The 27,630-nt window shown below is 35.7% G+C and overlaps 1 protein-coding gene across 1 annotated transcript; it reads right to left on the reverse strand.

The window, feature by feature from the left end:
- Positions 1 to 264: 264 nt before the first annotated feature.
- LOC149804676 (nuclear exosome regulator NRDE2-like) lies at positions 265 to 27,605 on the reverse strand. Its single transcript, XM_089942928.1, has 9 exons — positions 27,491 to 27,605; positions 23,342 to 23,450; positions 21,364 to 21,555; positions 19,504 to 20,507; positions 16,201 to 16,461; positions 14,301 to 15,776; positions 11,003 to 11,106; positions 8,817 to 8,888; positions 265 to 1,542 (listed from the first exon to the last, which is right to left on the reverse strand). The coding sequence occupies exons 1-9, from the start codon at positions 27,603 to 27,605 to the stop codon at positions 1,405 to 1,407; spliced, it is 3,471 nt and encodes a 1,156-aa protein (XP_089799054.1). The 3' UTR covers positions 265 to 1,404.
- Positions 27,606 to 27,630: the final 25 nt, after the last annotated feature.

A 27,630-nucleotide genomic window follows, 5' to 3' on the forward strand; every position in this document is an offset into this window, starting at 1 on the left:
GGGTTCTTTTCACATTGAAAGAATGATTTTTTTACAGTTAATTTAATGGATATTTAAGATGGTGTATATATAAAATATGGGCCAGTTTGAAGACCATCTGGTTCCTGTATGTTTATGCATGTTAATGGTTGAATGGACTATTTGGCATTTAGATGACCAACTAGATGATATGTTTACCACTACACCTTTAAGCAAGAGTCCCTTGAAGGAACTGATGCTTTACCAGTCAAGAAGTATATCTAGGAAATAAGTACACACAAAGGCTTGTCACAATACTGCCTGCATTGGTTGTTTTTATTGTAGAGCACTGACAAATGAAAATGGGATAATGGATTGATATTGACTGATATTTTTGTAATAGTATTTTAACTATTTTTTTAAGTTTAATATAAAATATGAAATGCCTGAAGAAATGAATGTTGAAAAAGTCCGTGGCCAATGTCACAGATATCATTTCAAATGCTTTACAAGAACCACAGTGGTATAATCATAGGCAAGACAATAAATTTAATTATTTATGGTAATCTGGCAAGAAATATTTATAAAATTTTCAATTTCATCTCGTGTGTAATACAGCCAAATGGTTGTACAATGAGCATATTACATTCTACTTCTTGTCATCAATCAATACGTATGCTGATTGCTATATCTATGTGACAGCCAGGCAACTTTCAGTCATAAAACATATATACATATAAATCTCAATCTGAGGGATTATACAAACTTGTTCAATGAAAATAATCACTAAGAAATGTATGATATTTAAAAAGGACTGGTAATTGGATTAAAATTCTTGCCTAAAAATGATAAACTGGGTGTATTTTACTAAAACTGTTTAACGGGATCGTTCTGATTTCAAGGAAAATGTTGGCTGCAAGATTTTGGATTACAGAACACAACTGTATGATAAATGGCTATGTACAAGGTCCAGTTTGTAAACAATGCAATTTTTCCCTTTGTGTCAGTTTATTAAACAAATGAAATATGTTTTTTATAACTGATAAACTGATCTTAAAGGCAGAGATAGGTAAGGTTTGATACAAGGTCAGTTTTTTTGCTAACCCTGTGCAAGGTAACTACCTTATGCCACTACTTTGTGGTTTCATTAAATTTCACATTTTCAGTTGGGGATGCTCTTGGATCTCACAGTGTAGATCCTTCCATTGGATTATTTCCCATCACTCAGCCCTCACAGTGTAGATCCTTCCATTGGATTATTTCCCATCACTCAGCCCTCACAGTGTAGCTCCTTCCATTGGATTATTTCCCATCACTCAGCCCTCACAAGTGCCAGATAACTGGCATATAATTTCTATACTATGTATTCTAGTTCTATTCTATATTCACTTTTTAATGTCCATTTCAATCTGCAGTCCTGTATGTATTCCTGAACACCAATAGTGTTCATTCTTTCTCACTGCTCATAAGTAAATCTAGCTCCTCCAGTGGAATCTGGACTCGAATTTCCTTTTCTGTCATGTAGTCTACAATCTCCTGCAGTTGAGATGCACCAAACAGCTTTACACCCTCCAGACACAAACTCTGAAACAGATGAGGGGTCAAGAGTCAGATGAGATTGTTCTAATAATAGGGTCTGACAAATGTCTGAATCAGAAGGTAATCCACTGGCCTACAAGTAACATATCTGCTAGCATAGAAAAAGCACTTTAGTATTAACCTTTTACCTGTAACAATTTTTCTTATTATAAGTGGTGATTCTTTTGTATGTGAAATATTTTATTGTTATATTTTGAAACCATCTAAAACAAGTCATGATAGTTGTAGTTGCCAAAAGGGCTGCTTGAACAAAACATGGTGGCCCAGACCCAAACACTAGTAACCCCCACACTTTGAGCACATGATCTGTTTGGGCCCTGGTATTAATAAAACTTATAAGGCCCTTCTCAGACATCTAAAGAATAAACTCTTAAATGTTTTGTGTGCTAATAATTAAAAGCAAGAGTCCTGAGAAGGAATCACGCTCAACAGGCCAGTAAATTTTTCCAGGAATCCAAAATAAGGATTTTTCTTCTTTTAACAGCTAAATTTTGAAACCATCCTTGATACTGTTAAGCAAAAAAAACAATTTTCAAAATGGCCACCATGGCAGCCATTTTGGATCTAAGGTCAGTATAATTTCATTTATGACCAACTAGACATAAAAAATCTAGGTGAAACTTCTTTCTTGATATCCATTCAAGAGGAGTGGCAACAACAAGATTTTCAAGATGGTCACTGTAAAATTTAGTTTTTGGTGTGGTGGTGGCTGAGCCAATTTTAATGATATAATACCTTCCTGTTGCTACTGCATAACTGGTACTATTCTGGGTGGAAAATACCATGGCCATATGACAGGAACTTGTCCTCCCATTAGAGTGAAACCAATGTTTCTTAGTAAAATATGTTTCTTCTAAACTATTTACCCAATCATAATACCTTAGGAGAACTACCACTACCTCGCAAATCCTGCCTTCCCAGATACTACTTTTAGCTAAAGGGAGCTAAAAGTTGTCTGCCCACCTATGTAGCGATCAGGAAGAATGATTTCCCTTTACATATAAGACTTAGTGGAAATGAGTAGGGTTATTCCCGTTATTACTGGAGCAGAAGGCATGCTGTCTATGGATATAACTGCGGGGAGGGTGTATGTGTGTTATGATTAGGTAAGTATTTTCGAAGAAAGATATTTTACTAAGAAAAATTGGTTTCTTCTTTGAATACATTACCCAATCATAATACCTTAGGAGAATAGGTAAGAGTTGGAAGGAGGTACATCCCCTTGCCTGAGAATAAAATCCGGTCCCCTAAGGTAAGAGAGACAGCTTCTTGGTAACCTGACTGGAAGAGACTCCATCTGTTGAAGCACGGCTTCAAAAGGGAAAATATTTTCTCCCTGCAAATCCAACAGAAGTCGTGAAGCTGACGTTAAAGTACCTCTTCAAAGATATGACTGGGTCTTATTAGTGGCCTTCAGATGATGTGTCCAGGCTTCAGAGGTTTCATGACAAAAGTCCAGTTACCTGTGGAAGGGAGGCAGTTCTTGGCGATGAACGAGGAAGCCATCATGAGTAAGACTGACCCAATGTGTTAGAACTGCACATAATTGGGGTCTGTGGACAGGGCATGTATTTCACTAATTCTGCCTGAAGTCACTAAGGCCAAGAGGAAGCAGGTCTTGTAGGAAAGTTGCACCACAGATGCCTGTGCTACTGGGTCAATGGGGGTCTTGGTCAGCCTGGTTAATACCCAAGATAGGTTCCACCTGGGGCAGAGGATTAATTTTTAAGGCCTTGTTTACTGTTTGTGAGTAGATCAGATAAGTCCTTCTTTTGTCCGATATCTTCTCACCCATGATCACATTAGTGCTAATTTTCTTTCTTCAAAGAGCCAGACAAAGAAATTAGCTATCTGCGATATTGAAGCCTGGATAGGTAAAAGTATATTCTGTTGCACACCACAGGCTGAAAATGTGTCATTTGCCTTCGTAGGAGTGGAGGGCTGTTGCCATGACTGGTTGCGAGAATTGTTTAAGTCTGAGGGCCTGGTTGATATGATCCAGACATGCATGTTCAGGAGCTCCAGGCAGATATGAAACAAATGCCATCTTAGTTGTTGGAGTATATGAGGGAAGATCCGAATCTTCCACTAGGTTCCTGATGCAAGATTGATGAGGTCGTTGATCCACAACTTCTCCCATCGGAGTGCTGCGATGAGGATAAGGTGACAGGCTGATTCCTTTCCTTTCTGTATCACTCTTGGAATCAGCAATGTTGGAGGGTAGGCATATGCGTTCAGGTTGTTCCAACCCAAGGATAGGGCATTGACTGCCCATGCTTTTGGATCCATAACAGGAGAGACAAAGGTTGGGAGTTTGGTATTCCACCTTGTCACAAATATGTCCACCAATGGTCAGTCCCACTGGGTACAGATCTGGGTGAAAACCAAAGGATGAAGAGACCATTCTGTCTGAATCGGTTGATTGTTACCTGATGAGTCGGCTAGAACAATGAGGTGTCCTGGTATATGACATGTATATGGATTTATTGTTGACCACACCAGTAAGGAATTCCCAAACCATGATGCAAAGGTCTAGGGACTTGGTTCCTCCCTGTCGTTTGAGATAAGTCACAACTGTGGAGTTGTCAGACAGAATCAAGACTCCCTTGCAAGGTAGGGGTGCCTGCCACCAGTGAAAGGCTTTCAAAATGGCCATCATTTCCAGAAGATTGATATGAAGAAGTTGTTCATGAGGAGACATTGCACCGCTGGCTTCCTGAAATGATGGTAGAAGGTGGGCTCCCCAGCCCTCTGTGCTGGAGCTGGTACAAATTGTAATCGCGATGGTGGTAAGTCCAGAGGTATACCCACTGTGAACCAAGAAAGGTTGCTCCAAGGCTGCATATGGTGCCTCAGTTGCGAGCAGATGGTTGGAGGCTGGTCCAGTGGGCAAACTTTGGGTCTCCATTGAAACAGAAGAAGCATTGCTAATGTGCACATAAAAGGTGACCTAGGATGAGGAGGTCCACTGCCCGCATTGAGTAAACATAGGATCCAAAGGAATTCCCATGTTGATAGGGTTCTCCTCAAGAGTAAAGATGCCACTGTGTTGCTGATTCCCAGTGCCCTATCCCAAGGAAGATAAACCATGTCTTCCTGTGCATTGAACTCCATACCTAGATGAACAAAATGTTGGGAGGGTACTAGGTTGGATTTGTCCCTGTTGATGAGAATGCCGAGACTTGTAAGGACTGTGACAAGGGTTATCATGTCGTGATGTAAAATAGAACTCACCTGATGTTTCTGTAGGTTGCAGTCCAGGTAACTTGATGTTGCTGCCATAAAAATGGTCCAGACATGTGCCATGACCTGATTTATGAGATGAGTGAAGACCCAGTGGCTGATATTGAAATGGAATGGTAGAGCCCTGAATGGGTATACCACGTTGTTGTAGACGAACTGCAGGAACTTCCTGGAAGCCTGGTGAATAGGGACATGGAGGTAAGCATCTTTTAAGTCCAAACTGATATCAAAGTCTCCCTCTTGGATGGGATTTAGAAGGTGCTGTGGTGTTTCCATTGAGAACCAAGGAGTGTGAATGAAGCGATTGAGGGCGCTGAAGTCAGTGACAGGTGCAGAATGCTGTTTGCCTTTGGAACCAAGAAAAGTCTGAAACAGAATCCCAAAGAGAGAGTGTTTCAAACAAGTTCTACTGCCCTTTCCCAAATATGGTTGTCTATTTCCTGCTCTAATGGGTTGGCTTTGAATGGATCCAATGGGATGTTGGTGAATGTTGGACAGAGGTGCAAAACATGATGCAGAGTACCTCGTGAACCACTTGCCAAACTCAGGTATTGTTGTGGCAAATTTTCTCCCATTCGGCAGTGATTGGAGGCAGCATAATTTTTAAGGGGTAAGAAGCTGTCGAAGGTAGAAATGCCACACCGAAACAAAAGGCTCCCCTCTTGGTTTTATTAACTTTGGTTTGTGTTGGCTGTGGCTTACACTGAATGGATGTCTGGTAGAACTGTTTTCTGGAGGTTTGTGTCCTAAGGGTGGCTCGTGGATCCCTTTCATTTCCCATAGTATCCCTGTAACAACACTGGCATGGTGGGTTAGGGAAATTTGTTTCTTTTCTGGCTTGTTTACAAAGGTCTTCAATCTGGCGGTTAAACAAAAGGTTGAATGATAAAGGTTGTGTGTGCAGCCTGACATTATGGTGGTCCTTTAGGACGGTAGAGGTCCAGTTCTGCCAACTGTAGATTAGAAGCGGCAGTGACAACATTGGCTAAGGTGTGTTGTGATGCCCTATTTAAAACACAGGCCATGCATGATATAGACTCCCATGCATGTCCTGTAGAAGTCAAAGTGGGAGAAGAAAGGCTATGTTCCACTTGTTGGAAAATGCCATGGAAACAAAGTCCAGTAGAGAGCCCACTGTGACAATATTATGCACTAACTGTTGAGTATTGTCAAAGGCCACTTGATAACAAACGTATGGAGTGCAGTTTGGACATCCCCAGAGTGGATATCCGGTCTACTGCTGGCATGTGACAACAGCAGAAATGCAGATAGAAGTGAGATGGAATGCATTTTTGTGTACAGACAAGTCTGTTAATGCTGGGATCCTGCAATTGATGGTAAAGACAGTTCAGAATATATGTAACTCTCCCTGACTCTGGTAGTAACCTGAAGGCATGCTCCTCCTTCTTTGTAATAAGATCAACAGAAGCTGGGACTCTAGTACAGTAGTGTTGGTATGGGGGGCGATGGGCAAAGCTTCAGGGGTAAAAGGCAGAAAACTGGGAAAAAAAACGGAAGGCTAAATCATGTAGTCTAGAATGGATGACATTCCTTAAGAACAAGCCTCATCGTCCGTAGGGGTTCAAGGTGAGTCTGAAGAATGACAAGATCTGCTACCCAGAAAACTCAATACATTGCGAATTAGGAACTGTGACCTCCAGAAGGTCACTTAGACCAGAGGCTCTTCCCATGGCAGGGTGTCAAGAGACTGGTAAGGCAATGTCTGTTGAAGTCTGAGGAGCTAAATGAGGCATCAGGCCAGAAGGGAGTCCTGAGGAGGAAAATGTGTTGCAGCGGTCCCTGGGTATGTTGACTTAGATCTGTTTTGATGCACTGGGATAAGGGCTATTGTGTGATTGAACCCTAAAAATAGGATGTTGTTGTTCCTGATCATTCAAACATGGCCTAGGTCAGTCACAACAGAATTAGGCAATGGGGGGGAAGGACTCAAAATGACGGGGCAGATTAATGGGATGCTTGATCCATGCAACCTGTCCATATATCTGTAGAATGAGAGGAAAGTTGATGGCTGTATGTAAAGCTCTTTCCGCATTGTTCTGCAAGGTAGGGATTGCTGGTAACATTGGGTCTGGAGGAGGTGACTTGGGTGCCAGGCAATATCTGATCTTGCTGATTTTCGGTGCTTTGTAGCAGAAGGAAGAGAGATTGAGTTGCCCTCCTTTTCTGCCAAAAAATCCTGTACGGAAAGATCAGCTTACAGAATGATGACCTCATTGTCCTTTGAAGTCCATTTCTGTGCTTTGTCCATGGTTGAAACCTTAAGTATAATGAGCAGAAAGTATAAACATGAGCATTGACCCAGCAAGTGATAACAGGCAATCTAATGTCAACAAACCATATATAGAGTTAATACTAATAAATATATGATATGCCTGCACTGGTCATATTTGAATATCAATACAGCGCAGAGCTGACAAAAAGAAGGTTACCTGGAAAAATATATGAGAGCATATGCATTTTAGCCAACTGTACCTGTCAGAGAGGTCAAGGACCTCGTGGACAAGTATAATCATTGAAGCGTGATGTCTGGACACTAAGACTGTCTATGTTAAATATAGTAGACAAAGTAATAATGATTATATATATATCTAAGTATAAATAATTATGACATACAAATAAACTACCTGTAGGAAGGCTCAGAGAAGGCCTATAAAAGCATAAGTATACAATTAGCTCATGGAAGCATGGCGCCAAAGTATTAAAGCTGCCATGCTAAGAATACCCGTCAATGTACCAGAAGTAGGATTATAGAAACAAAGCAGGGTTCTGAAAAGTATAAGAAAATATAAATAATGCAGCCTGGACCTATCCAGAAGGATATAATGGCTGTGCAAGTGATGAAGAGCTCTAAATTGTATATACACATACGACAAGTATGAAGAAATGTTGGCGAAAGCAAGAGTGTTTGTGTGATTTGGACTTTTAATGTATATTTAACAATTTTTCATTCATATTGTTACGATGTTTGCAGCAAGGCAGCAGTTAGTACCATTTTTGTATGTCTTTGGTATGACTTGGACGGGGATGGAACCCATGACCTTCCACAACGATATATTAGCTATGTATTATATTTTGACAAAATAAATGTTACTGGTCAGGTACACCATGACATTGGTTTGGACAAAATCAAGTACATAATACAAATGTACATATGATATAATCATTAAGAAAAGCCAACAAATAATACAAATTAAATATACATAATAATGTACACTAAAGTTTTCATTAATACATATGCAGCAAAATCCCATTAAAAAAACGTAATGCCAAAACTTTATGCTGATGATACCATCATCATTAATGAGAAGTCTTTTCAGTGTTTTTTTGCAGGCACCTCACAAGTATCAGAAGTCATCTACAATTATAAACATATTAGAAACAAGAAAACTCAGATGTCTGGCATCTGTCAATGGAATTCAGATGAAGACTTTAAAATCAACATATCTATTTTTACAGCTGTTACACCTGAAAATGCATTGATGGACCTTAGTATTCATAACTTTAGCAGGTTACAACCTGATGTAATAAAAAGGTTACATGCAAATTTTGTTTTATTTGAAATTTCTACCTTTATATCCCTGCTTAAGTAAATTATCAATTCCAAAAGTAAGAAATAGTAACCTAAATTGACCTGCCCCTCAAGGAAGGGTCAGAGAAAGCCACTGGTTACATATGGTTAACACTATTCATATTCAATGCAAGACAGAAAAGATACTTGCATGGTGCTTAGCAAGCTTCCTTGCAAACATCACAGGTGCAAAATTTCAATGCAAGATGAATCCACCTTATAAATTAATTTGTTTAGATAGATATTCTAAAATAATTATAGAAATAACTACTTTGATGACCTTTTCAGTTAAGTGTATTGTTTATTTACCAGCATCTCATTTTCTACAGACCTTTCACTTTTTCACTGCTGAACAGGCTTTATGCAACCACTCATGCATGATAATAATTTGAACAAAGATTTCATAGGTTTGGAAAGGTCAATTTACCTTCACACAAGGACATTGCTGGAGTGCTTTGTAGTAGACAAATCTTGCTCTTTCCTCATTTCCAAATCTCATCTGAAATAATCAGACACACATTAAAAATAACAAGGCTTTTCAAGTGTTGGTATGAAGCAATTTGAAATTCCAATACTGTTGGTATATCAAATTGTGACCCGCATTTGGCACATTAATACACATATAAAAACACTGCTTCAGTAGTACGCTACTGATTCTGTTGATTATGAATTTCCAATGATTAATTATTAAGTACGTAAGAAATAATGAGAATTGTTAAAATTAATAATCACCATTTTCTAAATGAAATAAATATGGTACACAATTTCATCATAAACCTTTTGGCTTTTCCTTTTTTCCTGTCTCTTTCATGCATAAGGGACAAATACATGGAAATCTGGGAAGAGAAAAGGAGAGAGAGGAGAAAAAGAATTTGGGCTTCACAAAACCTTTGAAACTGAACTTACACCAAGCAACCTATAAGAACCTGGGCCATTTTAATGGTATGTGCACACTGTCCATGGGATTTGTCTACAGTGTTCACAACACCAGTGATTCGAAGTTGCAATAACTTGTCAAAAATATACTGTTAATTTCTCAGAAGGCACACACATACTGTAATCTATTTAATGCTTGGTTGTTGCTTTTTTCCTTAAACCTATAATAAGGTTCTAAAATTTAAAATGGCGGAAGGCCACTCTTTTCCTGTGTTGGTTGGTCAGGCATAATTAGCCAACATATAAACATATGGATTGACAATTAAAAAAAAATCTTCCAAATCCCCAAACCAACTCTCTCTCTCTCTCTGGTCTGTCAGCATATCAGTCCCCCCACCCTCTAAACCATCATTGCATGATACAGGCAAAACTTTGCAAATAAATGAGCATATTGCATTTTCACCTATGTCATGCAACAATTTTACTGGACCTATGAATAAAATCATAAATGTTACAGACAGACAAACCAAGGAAATGGGAAAGAGAGGCATATAGGATTAAAACAATGTTATGGTTGGTAACAGCATTAATTAAAGCATAATAATAATTTAAATCAACTGTACATATATTTTAATGTTTGAAGTAACTCTTGCTAGTTCATCATTTTCCTTAGTTTATATTCCATACTTGTTATAATACGCTTGCTGCAAGTGAATGGATGTCCAATCACTGGAACTATGCTGTGCTTGTAGTGCTCTACTTTCTACATTTAAACCATCTTTTGTGTTTAAATCATAAGTGTGTCTTATATTCATTAAATCAATATGTATGAAAATAGAAGTTCAAATAAAGAAAAGAAGTGACTTATCAATTTGCAAAGAGGATTGTAAATAGCCACAAAAAGCAAAGAACTACATTTTTAAGTACACACACTGGGCAGGGATATGAGTTCATGCACTCCATCAAAACACAGATGAATGAAATCAATCTAAACTCCATTCAAAAGGCAAATATGTGTATATATATATATATATATATATATATATATATATATATATATATATATATATATATATATATATATATATATATATATATATAAGTATAGCATGTGTGCTGCATCTTTGATATACCACATGTAAAAAAAATTCATTGAAATGAAACTTGGCAAGCCACTTTTTCTTTAAAATGAAAAATGTATACATCTTCTGGTATATCAATGATACAGCATGCAAACTAAACATTTTGATTGTGGTTGGATGGATTATTGTGACTATGGTCATAAAATAAGATATAAAAAAGTGTGAGAAGCAAAAAGCTTTGTAAAATTCAACATATTTTATTTCTGTAGAATACAAAGTAAAAATGTGAAAAAAGGAACTTACGGTATTGTGAATTAAATCCCAAATAATCTTAGAATTACAGACACAACCCTAATAATTAAAGTTCTTTAGAAGAAATCCAAATTAAATCCAACACTGATGGTGTTCATGTGCCTGTTGTGGCCCACATAATGCTGATGTGCCAACAGTCTTTTGTTCAATCACAATAATACAATCCAAGAATTAAATCCTTATTTGAAATTTCACCATAAATTCCAGTCTTTATTTCCATAAAATTATTTATAAACTGAAAGCACTCAGCTTATTCACTTCATAAAGATACTGACCAGTGAATCAATGCCCTTCTTTTGTCCTTCAAAGCAAAATTTAGATAATATTACATCTATCATATTACCTCAGTTTGGATGTAGATTTTCCACATAAGTGGACAGTGTTGCAATGCTTGAGTCTTCAGGCTTCTCTCTAAGACTGATCTGATTCGATACATTATTCCTGTCTCTGAAAGAAAAGTATAGCAATTACAATTTAGTTTTAACAAAATTGGGTTTTCAATCAAGACTTGGTCATATGGTCTATCTCTCTAATGACCCAATGACCTTTCACCTAGTCATGTGAGTATCAATTGGAATTCTTAACACATCATTTTGAAAGATGATCTTTGACCCAAAGTTGGTCAGAACCCAGTGATGCTAATGATCCAATAATGCAAACTGGCAATAAAAATCAAGATATTTGACCAGACAAGATACTGGATGTGACTTTTCCTTAACTCAGTTATCAAGACTTCTATGCCACAACAGGTAATAACAGAATTAGGTGGCAAGTTCATGAGTCTGGGATAATAGTCCTAATGGACAGACCATTAGTTTGTACCATTAGGTAATGACAACTGGCATTCATCAGAAATAACTGGCTGTAAGAAAGTCATACAAATTTATTTTTCACAGAGAAGCATGCTAATGAAAGCAAGCAAACAGTTTGGTTTTGGACAGCATAATTTCATGCATAAATTTCTTAAATTGTGTTCATATAAATATTGGCCAGATGAGTTTAAAATCTAATCCTATCAAGCTTGAGTGAGATAAATTTATTTCAAATGGAACAGTGCCTCTTAGGAAAAGTGACATTTAAAAATATTTTATTATGAAAATAAAGAGTCACCTTAAAAATCTAGAGATGACACATTGCCTGCTTATGTAAGGACTCCCACTTAAAGTACCATATGGTCCATCACTCTCCATTACTTATGACAGAACCCTTTTGTGTATGACTCTGTCTATATACTACTTAATGCAGGCAAAATGATTCATTGGTATATATTGGTATCATGATGACTTCTGTGCTGATACACTGTGCTGATATTCATATGCCAGACAATAGTTATCCAACTGGTCTCTCTACTAATCAAGAGAAACCATCAGAAATAGTGACAAAACATACTAATTGTTTTCGGGTTCAATATGGTTATGTAACACATGATGAATAACAATACTAACACTTTCATTATATAAATATAATGTAAATACTATAATGTAACTTCAGGTCCCCATAATGTTCTTCTAAAACCAAACTGGTAGTTGAAATCTTAAAGGTAGCCCCTTCATCTGTATGTATGTATGTATGTATTAGAGTTTAATGATACATCAGCACAATAATAGCTATATGTCAAATAAAAAGTAAAATTTTAAAAGTGCAAACAGGAATTGCATATATAACTTTAGGACTATAAACCCTTCCAAATAAATGAATATATAAGGAACAAAAAGATACATATAAAATAAAGAATAAAGGTAACAAATATAAAATCCTAAATATAAAAGGTCAGAATTTGCCATATAAACAACTTTTTTCTTGAAAAGTCTAAACTTTTCTCAGGTGGCACATCATCATCTTTAATCAAGTTCACATCAAACTTCTGTCTCAATGGATGAAGTTGATAAATTCAACAAGAAAGTGTTCCACTGTCAGAGCACACTAACATGGTAAGCATTATGGTCAAATGTATGAGTCTTTTTGGTTCCTGTCTGGAAATATTTCAGGCTTCTAGGTCAAATAATTACAAAGGCATTGTACAGTTAGTAAGAAAATCATATGCAGAACTGCAACATAATCAGGTAATAAAGAAACCTTGCCACACAATTACAACACCATGCATTGAAAAATGAAAAAAGCATGAGTCTGCATTATAATACTGAGTGTATCATTGTTCCTGCATTGCAATACGTATTTCATCTCCTTTTAACTGTATGAAGCATATCAAGGTATGAAATGTATCGCCATCGAAGTATTAATATATCATATGCCAACCAACAGGTGATGTAGAGCTGTTGTGTGTGTGTGATTTGGATTTTTAATGTAGCTTTAACAATTTTTCAGTCATATCACTATGATGTCTGCAGTACGGTAGTTTATAGTGATGCTTATAACTGGGACATCATGTCGCAGACACGTAGCATCATGTACCACTCAGTCACAATATCCTGACCTCAGGCCGACCAATCCTAACACTAAGTCCCAACATTAACCTCTTAATGCTGAGCACCAAGCAAGGCAGCTGCAACTACCACTTTTATAAGTTTTTGGTATGACTCTGCCAGGGTTTGAACCAATGATCTCCTGCATCCGATGCGGATGCTCTAACCACTTAGTCTACCAGAGCAGTCATGTACAGCACTAACTAAAAAATAAAATGAATACAACAAAATCCAAGTATCAAACATCTTGATTGACATATGTAAGTTTGGTTGAAATATCTTCAATTAATTTGATAATTATACTCTGGAAATGAAAATGTTTTATGGACAAACAGACAGACAAACATATCACTAACCATATTCTTCCCCCATTAACATACCAGTGGAATAAGAAAAAAAGATGAGAAAGTCAGTTACATCCCCAGCCCTACCAAAATACATGCCAGGAGACAGAATAAAAAACAAGTATGAATGGTGGAAGGATGATGGACAAAAACAAACAGAATACTGAAATGAAATATTTGCGAATAACAAAAGGCATATCAGCACCACAAGTCTAATAAGTGTATCATATTTCAGAGAGATATTTAAAACAGTTTTTGAATGTGTCCCAGAAAGAAAATTACATTTACTTGATAGATGGAAAAATGGACAACAATTTTAAATATTTTGCAACAAGAATTGTGAATTGCAAAAGTCATAGCTATACAACTAGTCTAATATGTATACTAAAATTCATCAAGATGTATTGACTGGTTTTGTGGTTATTCTCTGGAAATGAAAGTGTGAACAGACAAATGGATGAAAACATCAAAATATTTAAAAAGGAAGAGTTGTGAAAAACAAAACATGTATCTTCAGCACCAACCTACTTTTTGACCCACACAGAGATGTCTAAAACAGTTTTGGAGTTTTGCCCCAGACATTTAAGTGTGGATAATAGATGAATCAATTATTAGTCCAATATGTGTACCAAGGTTCATGGAGATGCATGAATGGTTTGACAGTTATGCACCAGAAATTAAATCCTCTACAGACAGGTGGACATAATGATGATTATATTTCCCTGTTTATGTATGTGTAATAAAAAGTAATGAAGAACATAAATAACTACCCAAAAGATTTACATGTACTTATTCAAAGGTTATTGGACATTGTCAAAATAAACACTTACATAAGTCATCAGTAAAGTAACAAATATAATGAAGTTTGATATACCTGTAGATTCAATCTCTGCCACTGAGCTTTGAATCATCTGTAGTCTATTGAGTTCTGAGCAGATGGCAAGAAGAACTGGTGTTGGTGTAGTAGGTTCTTTTGTCACTCTGTCAAAATATCTGTGTAATCTCCCTGCTATGCGAGAATTCTGCTCAACATTGATAAACAGGCTAGTAAATATTGGATTGTTGGGAAATCTGTCCAAAGCGGATGACAAGAGGTTCCTCAGAATATGAAGAGGTTCAGAGTGTATGCTCATCTGATACAGAACCAGTTTGATCTCATACTCCAAGAGATCTTCATGGATGGAATGAACCATATCATCTGAGATCAGTTCACAGCTGGAAAGTTTAAAAAGTGATGAAAAAGCACCTTTATACACAATTATAGCAGACTGAATTCCACTACAACAAAACTCAAACATGGCATAGCAGTTACAGACTTCAATGAAAAATTTCCTTTGCCCTTCTATATTCTGACTGTCTGAAGTTTTCAATTTCTCCTCTCCAGTCTCAAGCAATTTTTTAAAGTTCTGCCTGGTTCTGAGTATTGATGTATTTGGCACCTCTTTCACATCACTGACACTAAATTTCTCCCCTAAAGCAGCACCAAAAAGAACCTGAAGACAGCTAGTCACTGCATATTGTTTGGGAGCTGATTGCCTGTTCCACAATGCTGTAGGAGGGAAAGGTTTGATTTCCAACAACACCTCAACATACATTCTATACAGAGACCACAGACTAGAGATCTTGTTGATGTCTGGTGTATCAGATTTCATCTCTGATGAGAACATGCTGAGGGCAGTCTCCAGTATTGATTTTGCCTCATCTAACTTTCCCATGATTCTTTCCAACATCACATAAGAACACCACACTGGCAAGTTGTTCCTGTTGTGTTTCTCTTTCAGTAGTTCTTTTGCAAGCTTCCTTAATTCTTTCACCTCTGATTTACTGGGTTTATTGGACAGGGTCATGCTGAACTTTGAACAGATGTGCTCTAGATAGATGAGTGTTAATGACGTCTGCTCAGCGCCTGTAAAGTGACTGATACATTGCTGTAACAGATTGGTAATCAAGTTCTGCTGTACTTCACTTTTTGACTCAACTGAGTTTTCCATTGCATCTATCCCCTGAGAGCAAACATCTGTCACATTGTCAATAGTGATGGCAGATAGTGATGAATAGGGTAACTGAAATCCTAGAAGTTTGCTTCTGAAATTGGCTCCAAGCAATTGAAGAAAATGGAGGATCAACTTAAAATGAAGATTTGTAGGAATAAGAAATAAATTCAATTTTATGTCATCAAATAGGACCAAACGATCAATATCCTCACAATCTTCTTCTGTCTCATTTTTGTTCAGATCAGGTTTCCATGGCAACCAATGGTTACTTTCTCTCATGACTTCTATTTCAAGCCAGGTCTGCCATCTTGGGAGCTTTCTAGATATAATCTTATCTTCTGCTTCATCAGTGTCAACTGAAAGAAAGTAGATTGATGCTGGTCATTTCATTAAACACAGTGAACTAGTAAAGCCATCATAATGTTTCAAGAATACAAAGTAAATTTGTTATTCTTAAATTTTCAAGAATATTTTTTTACAACAATCCTTATTTTGATTTTATTTATTTTAGGATTTATGGAGACAACATTTTATTTCTTCTAATTTGAATGCCATACAAATTACCTATTTTTTGGAAGCATTAAAAATATTTATTATAATGTACCTGTATTTCTCTAAAGAACAATTCAGAAATCATAACATGTTATGAACTCCAACTTTATAATATTTCAACTGACAAAAAGACAAAAACAGTTTTATTTTACCCACCCCTTCTTGTTTTCTAAACAAATAAAAATGCATTAATTCTATTTAAATAGTTCAAATTCAACATTCCTTTACCTGATACTTGAGGTACTAGGTGTTGTTCAACGTGGTCTTTATTTCTAATCCAGTACTGCCAACCCTTTGCATTAGCCTCTCCTATCCTTGCCACATTGCTGTCCCAGAAACTTTCAATGAGTGAAATTTTATCCTCCTTTGAGAAACTCTTCAAATTTGAAGGACAGAACAGATTCATTTCAATCAAAGCCTGGAAAGATGCAACTGCTTTCTCCTTGTGTCCTGCATGCTTTAGGTAATAGGAGTATTGGACAAAAATATCTGCAGATATATAACACATGAAAATAAAAATCATTATAAAAAAATGTCTCGCTGCAAACATATTGAAAACTGGTAAATGGATGAGGGTATATTCAAAAGACTGAAGGAGATGGCCAAAGAAATATCAGTATTGGAGGCTATAGTAACAAATGTATTATTTATAAGCCTTTTGTACCAAAGTCTCAAGGAACTGAACAGAAACAGATTTACAGGCCTTGATCCCTATTAATCTCTTTACCAAAGGGCTTTCATCATAAATCTGGAAGAAGGAGGTGGCACACAGTGTTTACCAACTTCCCAAAGGTCCAACCTTACCATCCTGCTACGTGAACAAGGGTACTTAATCATGGGTGTTCGTCATCTTGTCACTACTTACAGAGGATAGGACAATGCTCATTGTTCCTCTTTCCTTGATGATCCCCATCAACACAGGAGAAGATGAGCAGCAACCCCACTTCTTTCTTTTTCATACTTCTGAATTTTTGGATTTTGGATTTTACAATGACAAATCATTTAAATTTCACTGATCACAGTCTGTATGAGTTTAAAATAAATTTAACCAGCTCAAGAATTTTGGAATAAAAGAAATATTGCCCATATCTGTGTAACAGCATAATCATCAATGTAAAAAGCAATGAAAATAGAATACATTGTGAAGATAAAATAAAAGACCCAAGTGGTCCTGATATTGCTCACCTGGTTACCTAATTTAACAGATGACCATTTCACTAAGCAGACTGATATAGTATTGTTAGAATTCAGCATATATAATCTATCATCCAAACATTTTTTTAAATGTCAATTTAACCTATTTTTCGTGTAGTTTGACAAACTTTTTGTCCAAAGATAAAGGCATGATTAATATACATAGTCTCTTTTGTATAATCAAAGCCATCCAAGATCTTTTCATGTAAATGACAAATGTTTCAGACACTTTTAACATGGCAATATCAGCAAACATCAAAACTCAATTTCACCAAACATGCTTCCAAATATTTAACAATTTCATATGAGCTCAAGTTTTTCAAAATTATTCACTGCAAATAAATTTAAAAACTCACATGATTATGACATGTTAAAACTGAGCAAAAAGAAAAATAAATATCAACAACCAAGTCAACATATCAAGATTCATAATTACAACAATGCACATATTATATGCTAGTATGCAATTGTACAATGTGTCTAACATCAAAGCATGTAGTCACATGTTTCTTCTGTTACTATCTCTCAATTCACTCACAATGCATCATGTGTCCCAAAATTGTAATGAGTCATGAGTTCTGAACACTCTTCATGTGGCATTTAGTGTATCTACTTAGTGTTACAGTGGTCCCCCTCTTGAACACCCCCCAACCAGCAGCCACCCGCTTCTTACAACCAGAATCCCTTAGCACCGACGAGTTTTGTATTCAAAAGTACCCCTCAAGAATGGCCACCCCTCTAACACGACCAGCAGCCAGCATATTAGTACAAAGAAGTAAAATGTTCCCCTCACAATCGGCCACTTTTTATTTCAAATGTGTCCAGAACCAGTAATTAATTTATATTGTAAGGTAATTAATCAGATTATCACTGGTGTTGATACCTGTCTCCCACTGTCAGGTTTCCATTACTGAAAGAAGTGTTGGCTAAAGTACATAACACTAAGTTTAATATTATATCATTATATATAAAAGCCGACGTTTACAGGAAATAGGTTCAACAATGTTGTGATAGTGTTTTGGGCTTCACACATCTGTCGAGAACTTGATGATTACAACCAGACATAACTGTCAAGATTATAACATGGTCAGCATAGGCTAAATATAAATTTTGTGGATTAACACACAGAGACATTAACCTTGAACAAAACAGGGTACCAGACAAAGACCACAAAAATCATGTGACAATACATTTATCTCTTCCTTTACGAAGGCATTTTGTCCACTCTACAAAAATTTTGTCTGAATTATTAAATCATATACAGTTAGCAACATCCAAATAAATCATTACCAAACTATAACATGTCATCACGTAAATGGAGATGTATTACTTTAGAAGAAAGTCAGTTATTCTACTTATGTCTGTTGTAAAGGTAATGAATAAAATTACAATTACAAAAAAAATTGTAGTAGTTAATTACAATTACAATTACTTGTCACAATGAAGTAATCAATTACAATTACCTATTATATCCAGGTACAGTAATTACACTGAAGTCATCAATTACACTTACCTTTTATATCCAATTACAGTAATTACACTGAAGTCATCAATTACACTTACCTTTTATATCCAATTACAGTAATTACACTGAAGTCATCAATTACACTTACCTTTTATATCCAATTACAGTAATTACACTGAAGTAATCAATTACAATTACCTTTTATTATATCTGGGTAAAGTAATTAGAGTACTATTATATTACTACTGTTCTGTTTGTCACAACTCAACAGTTCTCACTGGTAAGTTCAAATTTTGCACAAATCAATACTCTTTGCACAAAGAATTCAATGTGCTGAAAAATACTGTTAAACCCACAAGAAGAACAAAATTTACATAAAATCAGTTTAGAAATACAGTTTCTAGTGTAGCAACAGGTTGTGACAATAATGCAAGATGACTTCATTAATAATATGTGTGCCTCTAGTTTGTTATTTTGAGATCACATGAGATCTTGATCATATAAGCCTATTAGTATATTCCCAATAGCCTTATGACCAGCAACAAGCTTAGCCAATCAAATACATGATCACCTCATTAATATGTATGGATGTTGCTCTTTTTTTTAACCTTAGCCAAGATGTCAGAGACGGCTGGATGCTTGAATGAACCCATAGATATGAATATCACAGTATGTCCAACCATAACTATAGTGTGGCATAAAATGGTCCATTTTTCATTTGTTTGGATATAATAACAAATTAGATGGCAGCCAATTATCAATAAGAAGATTTGCTTTGTATTTAAATATGTTATGCAAAAGTTGACTGTAACAAATTCTTAATCATACAGTTACAAATATCTGATAAGGATATTCTTTACTATTGTATTTACCCAAGATATTCTCATCAATATTGTCTGGTATTGAATGCGTCTGCAATCTCCCTTCCTGAATGCTGATTAGGGTCTTGAGACATTTGTGGAACAGTTTGGTGACCCTAGATACGCCACTGGTTGACAGCCGTGTTTGGTTGAACGTTAAGTAGTATTTCCAGAGACCGATATTTGCTGGATGTACAAAGAGAATTTTTTCTAACTCTTTGTTCACCTCTGAAGACTCCCATTTTTCACTCTGAAGTTCAATTAATGCCATCTTCAATTCAATACAGCCTGGGTTAGCTTCTACAGCCTTTTCTAAAATTGAAACCTTCTTTTCGAAAACTGCCCCCATATTAATTTTTGTTCCTGGCACAAATACCTCTGGAGGCAGCTCTTCTACTTGTTTATCTTGAAATTTAACAAATTCAAGCCACATTGAAATGTTATGTGGGGTCTCTCTGAGTTGTTTGTTGTAATAAGCAGTTTTATCTGCAGGATATTGAAAACTGGTCCTTTTATCAGATTCTTTCTTCACAATCTTAAGATCTTCTGCTCCCTTTCCCTGTATAAATCTCAGAGTTGCTGAATCCAGAATCTGATTCCTGGCATCATCTCTTGGAAGAGCCATGGTTTTGCTATTTAGATCAGAGCTATGGCTCTTCACACAACTCAGAGGATAGTAATTTTCCTTAGACCCACTGAATCCAGATTCTGATAATGACAAACAAATTTCTACTGGTTCAGATTTTACAATGGTGCTGTTCTTGCTGTCATAATATCTACCAGCATTTTCTTTGGAATCTTGGAAATGTTTCTTCTTCAAATGCAAAAATCTATCTTTCCCCATGGCACCCAAAATATGGTAGGAAGCTAGTTTATATCTGGGTATATGCATTTTGTAAATGGATCCATATGTGATGTTATTAATATCTGGCCTTCTGTCTATTCTCCATGCATGCTCTGGTTTCAAATCTGGAATTTCTTCGATGAAAACTTTATTGGAAATGTGCAACTCTGGCCTGTTAATATAATTAAAGACAATTTGTAACAATGACACAGTACATTATGTACAGTGTTGATAAGCATAAAAGATTAATTAGAAGCTGAATAATTATTTTATTATGCCCTTGAACTTACTATCAAAATATGTCAGCAAAAAAAATTTGAATGATTTCCTGAAGGTAAACACATATGCTGTCTATTAATGGGAAACAATATCCAAAAGAACTAACTGCTATTGGAAGAAAAAAAAAAGAATTCTTCAACAATGAAAAATCTAAATAAATATAACATATAGCCATAAGAGAATTGTCTCCACTGAGTTCAAAGATATTGATTCTAGTGTTCAAAAAATATTATCTTAAAGGAAATCTGTCTTTAAAATCATTCTCTATAAAACCATGTAGATCTGCCTTAGAGATCATGCATTCAAATCCTTTAAATCAAACATACATTAAGGCCTCCATGCAGTACCCACATATATGCAAATGTATATGGTGGACAAGGTCAACATTCTTATACAAACTCCAATCACAAGGTCACCTAAGCTGACGTGAACAAAATGCAGACAAAACCATTTTGTATTCATTTCATTACCTCCTTAATCATCCCATGCAGTGACAGGAAACAGCAGTGTAATAAAAGTGAGAGACCTAAATTACCATAATACCATCTCAGTGATATGTAATTTTCTGGTTTTCACATTAAAGAAAATAACAATTTATCCAGATCTGGATGTTTATTCAGGTTTCACTTATGCAAAAGAAAATGAAAACATGCATGCTCTTGGGATATGTGATTTGTGATTTAATAACGGATAAAGAAAATGTTTACATACAAGATAATGTCTTTTGTGTTACAAGATTCTTAAGTTACCGAAAAGTCTTCTCCTTTTCATGTTCTTCCACTTCAGTTTCATGATGCTTGCGTTTCTTATGTTTCTTTTTGTGTTTGTGCTTCTTTTCTTTTCTAGCCCTTTTTTTCTCATGTGTATCATCAACATTCTCTTCGGAGCTACTGAAGATTCCTTTCCCATCAACATCACTAGTGTCATTATTTTTTGGTTGACTGGAAAGAAAGATTAAATGCATACAGAAATGTATACTACAGTCAAATTGTTGAAACGCTCACCTCCACCTAGCAATAGCTATTCAAATTATTGTAAAAATTAACCACCATTAAGAAGTCCCCTGTCTAGAGTGACCATTTTTCCACTTCCAGGACATGGCTACTTAGGTAGCACTGATCAGTATTGTATGACTGTCCATGCAATACATTTTTTATTGAACAGACAGCCATGTTTTATCACCATAAAATAGTGTCAAGAATGCATGACTTCACATTGTATGCACAAAGGAACCATTATAAATGTAATGTAAAAAAAAAAAACACATTTGTGCAAGCCAGGTTTAAGTGTAAGTTTTTAACCACAATGTTGATAAGTAGCAACCCATTTTCTCCAAGCTCTTTTTTTTGTGTTTACAAAACTTTCATTAGTAATTCTGTGGGAAATCTGGTTTGTTCATGTATGGTTCTTCCAGATCTGGAGAGTTTTTTTATTCAAGAACTTTTTCACATTCTTGGTGGCTTAGCAGTTACTGTGGTGGACTCAAGACACAAAGGGTCCAGGTTCAACTCATAACAGCCTGTTTCAGCTACCATAGTATGTCCTTAGGCAAGGTACTTTAATTGCCTTGGTACTAAATAATCCACGTGTGTTGCTGTGCCATAACAGCAATTCGACACCATTAAGAATTTTCAAAGAGATTTCAAGAACTTCCAAATGCCTGAAAGGAGGATTTGTCTTTTGGAGACTGTAAATCTAACCACTGTTCTTGTCAATTGTAAATTTTATCCCATGAAAACACTAAATTTTATCCAATTTAAATTACTTATCCATTATTTTGGACAATATGTACATAAAATAAACTTCTTACATTTTATTAAGTTTTAATGTTCTATGTTACCTCAGATCAATTCAAGGAGTATCTGGCAAAATTTAAGGAGTTTTTCAACAAATTCACTAAATTTTTAAAAAAGATAAAACAAGTTAAAAAAGTTATGTGGTGGAAAAACAAATGTTAAATGATCAATGACTGGATAGACACTATCACAATATATGTTCAACTTTAGCCAGGTGTATAAAAAAAAGCACCGAGGGCACAGGCAACATAACCTAACCAGGATGCCCACCATAACCTAACAAGGTTGCCCACCATAACCTCAAGCTCAAGTGAGCAACTCCAGGTATATCAGTATCCAGTTTGGTCTGGCATCAATCAAAAGTTATTGATGTGTGTGTGTGTGTATGTGTGTTTGTGTGTGTGATTTGGATTTTTTAGACAACTTTAACAATTTTCCAGTCATATTACTAAGATGTCTGCAGTTTGGCAGTTTATCAGTTTATAGTGATGTCTAGCACTAGGGCATCATGCCAGACATGCAGCATGAAGTCCCATCCAGTCACAATATCCTGACATCAGGATGACTAGTCCTAGCACTAACCTCTTGATGATGAGTGCCAAGTGAGGCAGCTGCCAGTACTATTCTTATAAGTCTTTGGTATGACTCAGCCAGTGTTCAATCCCATGACCTCCCGCATCCAGACAGACACTCTAACCACTCAGACCACCAGAGCAGTCTTACTGATGTGCCTCGCCTACAAGAAAGTAGGTCGGATGGATGGATAGATAGATGGATGGAGAGACAGACAGAAAGAACAAAATCAATATATCTACCTTCTAGGTGTGGGGAGAATGAGCAAGGAGTCAACTATTTGTGGCTTAAACCATCACTGTAGTGTTTCATTTGTTTGCAAGCACTATTGTTCATATTAATGTGGTATGACACTTACTTTGATGTGGAAGTCAGTCCTTCAATTTCTGTTTGAAGCTCAGCAAGTCTTTGCGCACTTTCAGAAGTGTAGCTTTTATTTCTGAGCCATTCCAGTTCACCTGTGTTTCCTTTAAGAAATTCATTACTTATTAGAAAATGACTCACATACTGTCAGATTGGATACTAGCACTGTGACATTAAGTGTAACAACATACGAAAGCCTTCCAGTGGTTTTATAGCACATACAAGCACATATCTGTGTGCATAAAAAATATGTGTGTGTGTGTGATTTGGATTTTTAACATAGCTTTAACAATTTTTCAGTCATATTGCTACAATGTCTGCAATGTAATAGTTTACAGTGATGTCTAGTACTGAGACATCATGCCACAGACATGTAGCATGATGTCCCACTCTGTCACATTATCCTTACACCAGGCCGACCAATCCAAACACTATCCTCTTCGTGCTGAGCGCCAAGTGAGGCAGCTGCTAGTACCTATTTTATAAGTCTTTGGCATGAATCAGCTGGGGTGTGAACCCGCAACCTCCTGCATCTGAGGTGGACACTGTAACCACAAGAAATATAAACTTGAAAATGTACACTGTTTTTCTGATATTAATTTTGTTTGTAATTAGGTCATCAATATGACTATTCATCTTGTTCTTCCTTCCTGCCATCAATCTTTTTTTTACTCATTTTAATATAATATATTATTCAATATGATTCATAATATAAATATTTAAACTCTCAAATTATTAATAAATAAGTCTATCAAAACAGATTTCAATAATGGTGAGCACGTACAGCCTTCACTACTTTCAAAAATAAGCATTTACACCCTTTAACCAGACTTTACAGTATTATTTGAGCTATGGAAATATAACACATTCTAAATATTTAATTTCTTAACTTTTTAATTATCTCCATCTACATTAATTTTTGGAAATTTAACAGTTAATTACAAGTTATGAATTTACTTTTGTATTTGCAGAAGATTTTACAAATACAAGACTAAATACATGAGTTAACTGGTGAAAATAATACATGCACTATGCAATCTATTCATTTTAAGGTAAATTAAAATTCTAGATTTTCTTTATGCTTACAGCTCTCAGACTGTCATTGATGCTTCTCTTTTCATATCATGTTATCTTAATAGTCAAATAAATGGCTGAATATACATAGATATGAAAAGAGAACCAGAATATGCAAGTGTGTCAAAATAATTTCTTTGTTATCCTGACATACTGTCAGACAAACTCATTATTTGAGTATTAATGTCAAGGTGCATGTCAGAAAACAAAAGTGAGAAAGACCTGCTCTCCTACCACCTCAAATTTGCCAGCAAAATATTTATGTATAAAAAAAGTGAATAAGGCCCAGAAACATTTTTCTTGGTGAAATTAATATATCAGAGTTATCTGGGATGCCAATATATATGGAAATATATGCACACTTTTTATTCTGGACACCTCAAAATTATGACAGACATGTCCTCAGTATGCAATTTTCTGCAAATTGCTCTTTTATCTGACCTGTTTATATGCAGTTTATCAAACATATGTCAAGTTACTCTGAAAGCACTGAGTGAAGTTGCAGAAGTCAAATCTTAGTAACTATAGGAAATTAAGATGCCTGGTAATTAAATGTTGGTGCCTTATCATAGTTTTGACCAAAAGACTAATTATACATGTTTTGACACCTGTTTTGGATCAGCATTACAAAGGATGCTTCAAGGCATCATACTTTTAATCTTTCCAAGATGTCTGGAACACTCTGCATTTTATCATATGCCATTTTAGAAAATAGTGCCAAGTTTGGGAGATTTATTTCACTTGTTAGAGAAATAAGAACTCCCATGCTAATTGTACAAATCATCATAAAGTCAGCTGTTTTTCATGTCATGTACAGATCTACTTCTGCTTGAGAGTGATTATCAAGAATGTACTTTTCCAATGGCAACTTTTGCAAACTTTCTTTGGTGCAATCAGCAAGACTGCAGATGAGATGTGAGCAAGATTTCTCATCATATAATCATATTGACACCAAAAGCCTTGGATGTGTAAAAAAAAATTGTTAATGAAATTGATAACGGTAATGGAGGAAGACCTGAACTTGAGGGCTTTTGATGCTAAACCATCACTGGAGAACTTCATAAAAGTCTGTTTAAGAAAAAAATGATTGAAGCATGTTTAGGAATAACCACAACCAATGTAAAAGGATTATGGATTTTTTCTTCCTCGACTGCCTTGGCAAATATATTTATTGTGAAATGGCAGTAAAATATTAAATAAATTAATATACAATTAAAACTTCAATTTCTTCCATGATTCTTTTTAGTTAAACAAATGTAATGAAATGCAAGGTACAGCCAGTGAGAATTGTTATCACAATCAAAATTGTCACAGTCCTCAATTTTCTTCGATTTCATTCTTTTGTAAAGATGCTAAATATTTTCATTTATTACAGTACTAAATATATTTCATAAGGAATGAGCAGTAGCAGTCTGATGACATTTACACTGGTGACACAGCAACACACACATAATGCTCTGAATGAATGCATAGTAAAAAAAGGAATTAGGATAAAAAACAACACAAACACCAAAAATTCTGTGCAGCTAGTTTCGCATTTATGCTTCTGCAGATAAGATCCGAACAAACTCGAGTCTGCAGTAAATATCATTAATGTATACTGTGATGCGTTTTAATTTTGGTGGCAAAAACAAATATTGATTTTGGTAAATTTGGTGCTGATTGCTGGTTACATTGTTGCACAGTGCATTGTTAACTCCTGAAACATATTTATTGTTGAACTACAGATTCGAGGTTGTTCGGATCTTACCTTTCGGTCAATGGTGAAATCCAAGACTATCTGAATGCAAAATGGAACTTTTAGACAGAATGTGTCCTGATGTCAAAATCGGCAAATAATTATTGCATTTTCTCCATTATGTAACAAACTGAACAAAGTGTGTCGAGCTGTTTTGAAAATTGAACTATTCTTGATTACTACTGGCTTAAGTTGGAAATTAGCAGACTCAATTAGGATAAACTATAGTCTGACTCTACATCCCCGTTTGTTTGTACCCCCCCACTGATTTCAATAATGGAAATATTTAATGTGATAAAAAGTGCAAGGAACTTAGTCAATTCATTCATTGCTTTACAGTTTCTAAACTGACTGTGAGTAGAGTGTCCCTAACACCATGATCATCTGCATGTTTCATGCTAAACAGAAGTTTTCAATATAACAGACAGACATGCCCAAGATCCATTTCCAGTTCCTGGACAAGTCCATTTACAACAAAGTGGTGTGTGTGCAATTACAGATGTACATTCATATACTGTCTGCTTCCGATATGGACAGTGTCGAATCAAGCAAAGAAAAAGAATGACAATAATAAATTTGCTTTTAATGTGGATTTAACAAGCGGTTTATTTTATATGTTCATGTGTGCAAAGGGATATAATTCCAAACTCTCAACGTAATGGTAATTTACGGAATTAAACGAATAGATGAATTACATCATTATGTTGTCTAATGAAAATAAACTAGCCCATAGTGAACTCAATATGGCGCCGTGTTAGTATGGAAAATCCGTTAAGCATGAAGGGTGCAGGGGATGCCCATATCAGTACCATTCTGGTCACAGTCAGGTTAGAAATTATAAATCAATGAGTCAGTTGACTTAGTTCTGTGCACTTTTTATCACATTAAACGTTTTCTTTATTGAAATCGGTAGGGGGGTACAAACAAACGGGGATGTATAGTCAGACTAGAGCAGTGTTGGAACTACCGAGGTTAGTCCTACATGTAAGACATAGCACATGTTGATTTTGTTTAGGTGCTATAACATTAATATCAGCGTCATGTCCTACATGTAGGACTACTACCGAGGTGTGCGGACTGGTGTCTTGTTATTTTGTTACTGGTTAGAACCCCCATCCCTTGATTCATGGACGGATACTCACATTTTCTTTGTAACGAACCCCTGTGGTAAGACCCATCACCCCCAAGAACAAAAATATCGGGTGATGTGTCCTGCGTTGTAGGCCTATAGCATCTGGTGCTGAAATCCTCGAAAACATACAACAACGTAATATAGTTAAATTATTATTCATAAAACGTATTGAAATGAAAATACAATAATTTACTTAATACCAGTGTCTACTGAAGCTTTAATATTTGTGTTGTCAGCGGCCAAAAATGTACTTTGCACAGGAAACAATGATATTTTACATCGATGTTTGAACAGTTCGTCTTCTTGGACCTCCATGTTGATTACATTTGGTGTACATTGG

Source organism: Sinohyriopsis cumingii, chromosome 2 (assembly GCF_028554795.1).
Source record: "Sinohyriopsis cumingii isolate HCF-2022 chromosome 2, ASM2855479v2, whole genome shotgun sequence".
In the NCBI taxonomy this organism is placed as follows: domain Eukaryota; kingdom Metazoa; phylum Mollusca; class Bivalvia; order Unionida; family Unionidae; genus Sinohyriopsis; species Sinohyriopsis cumingii.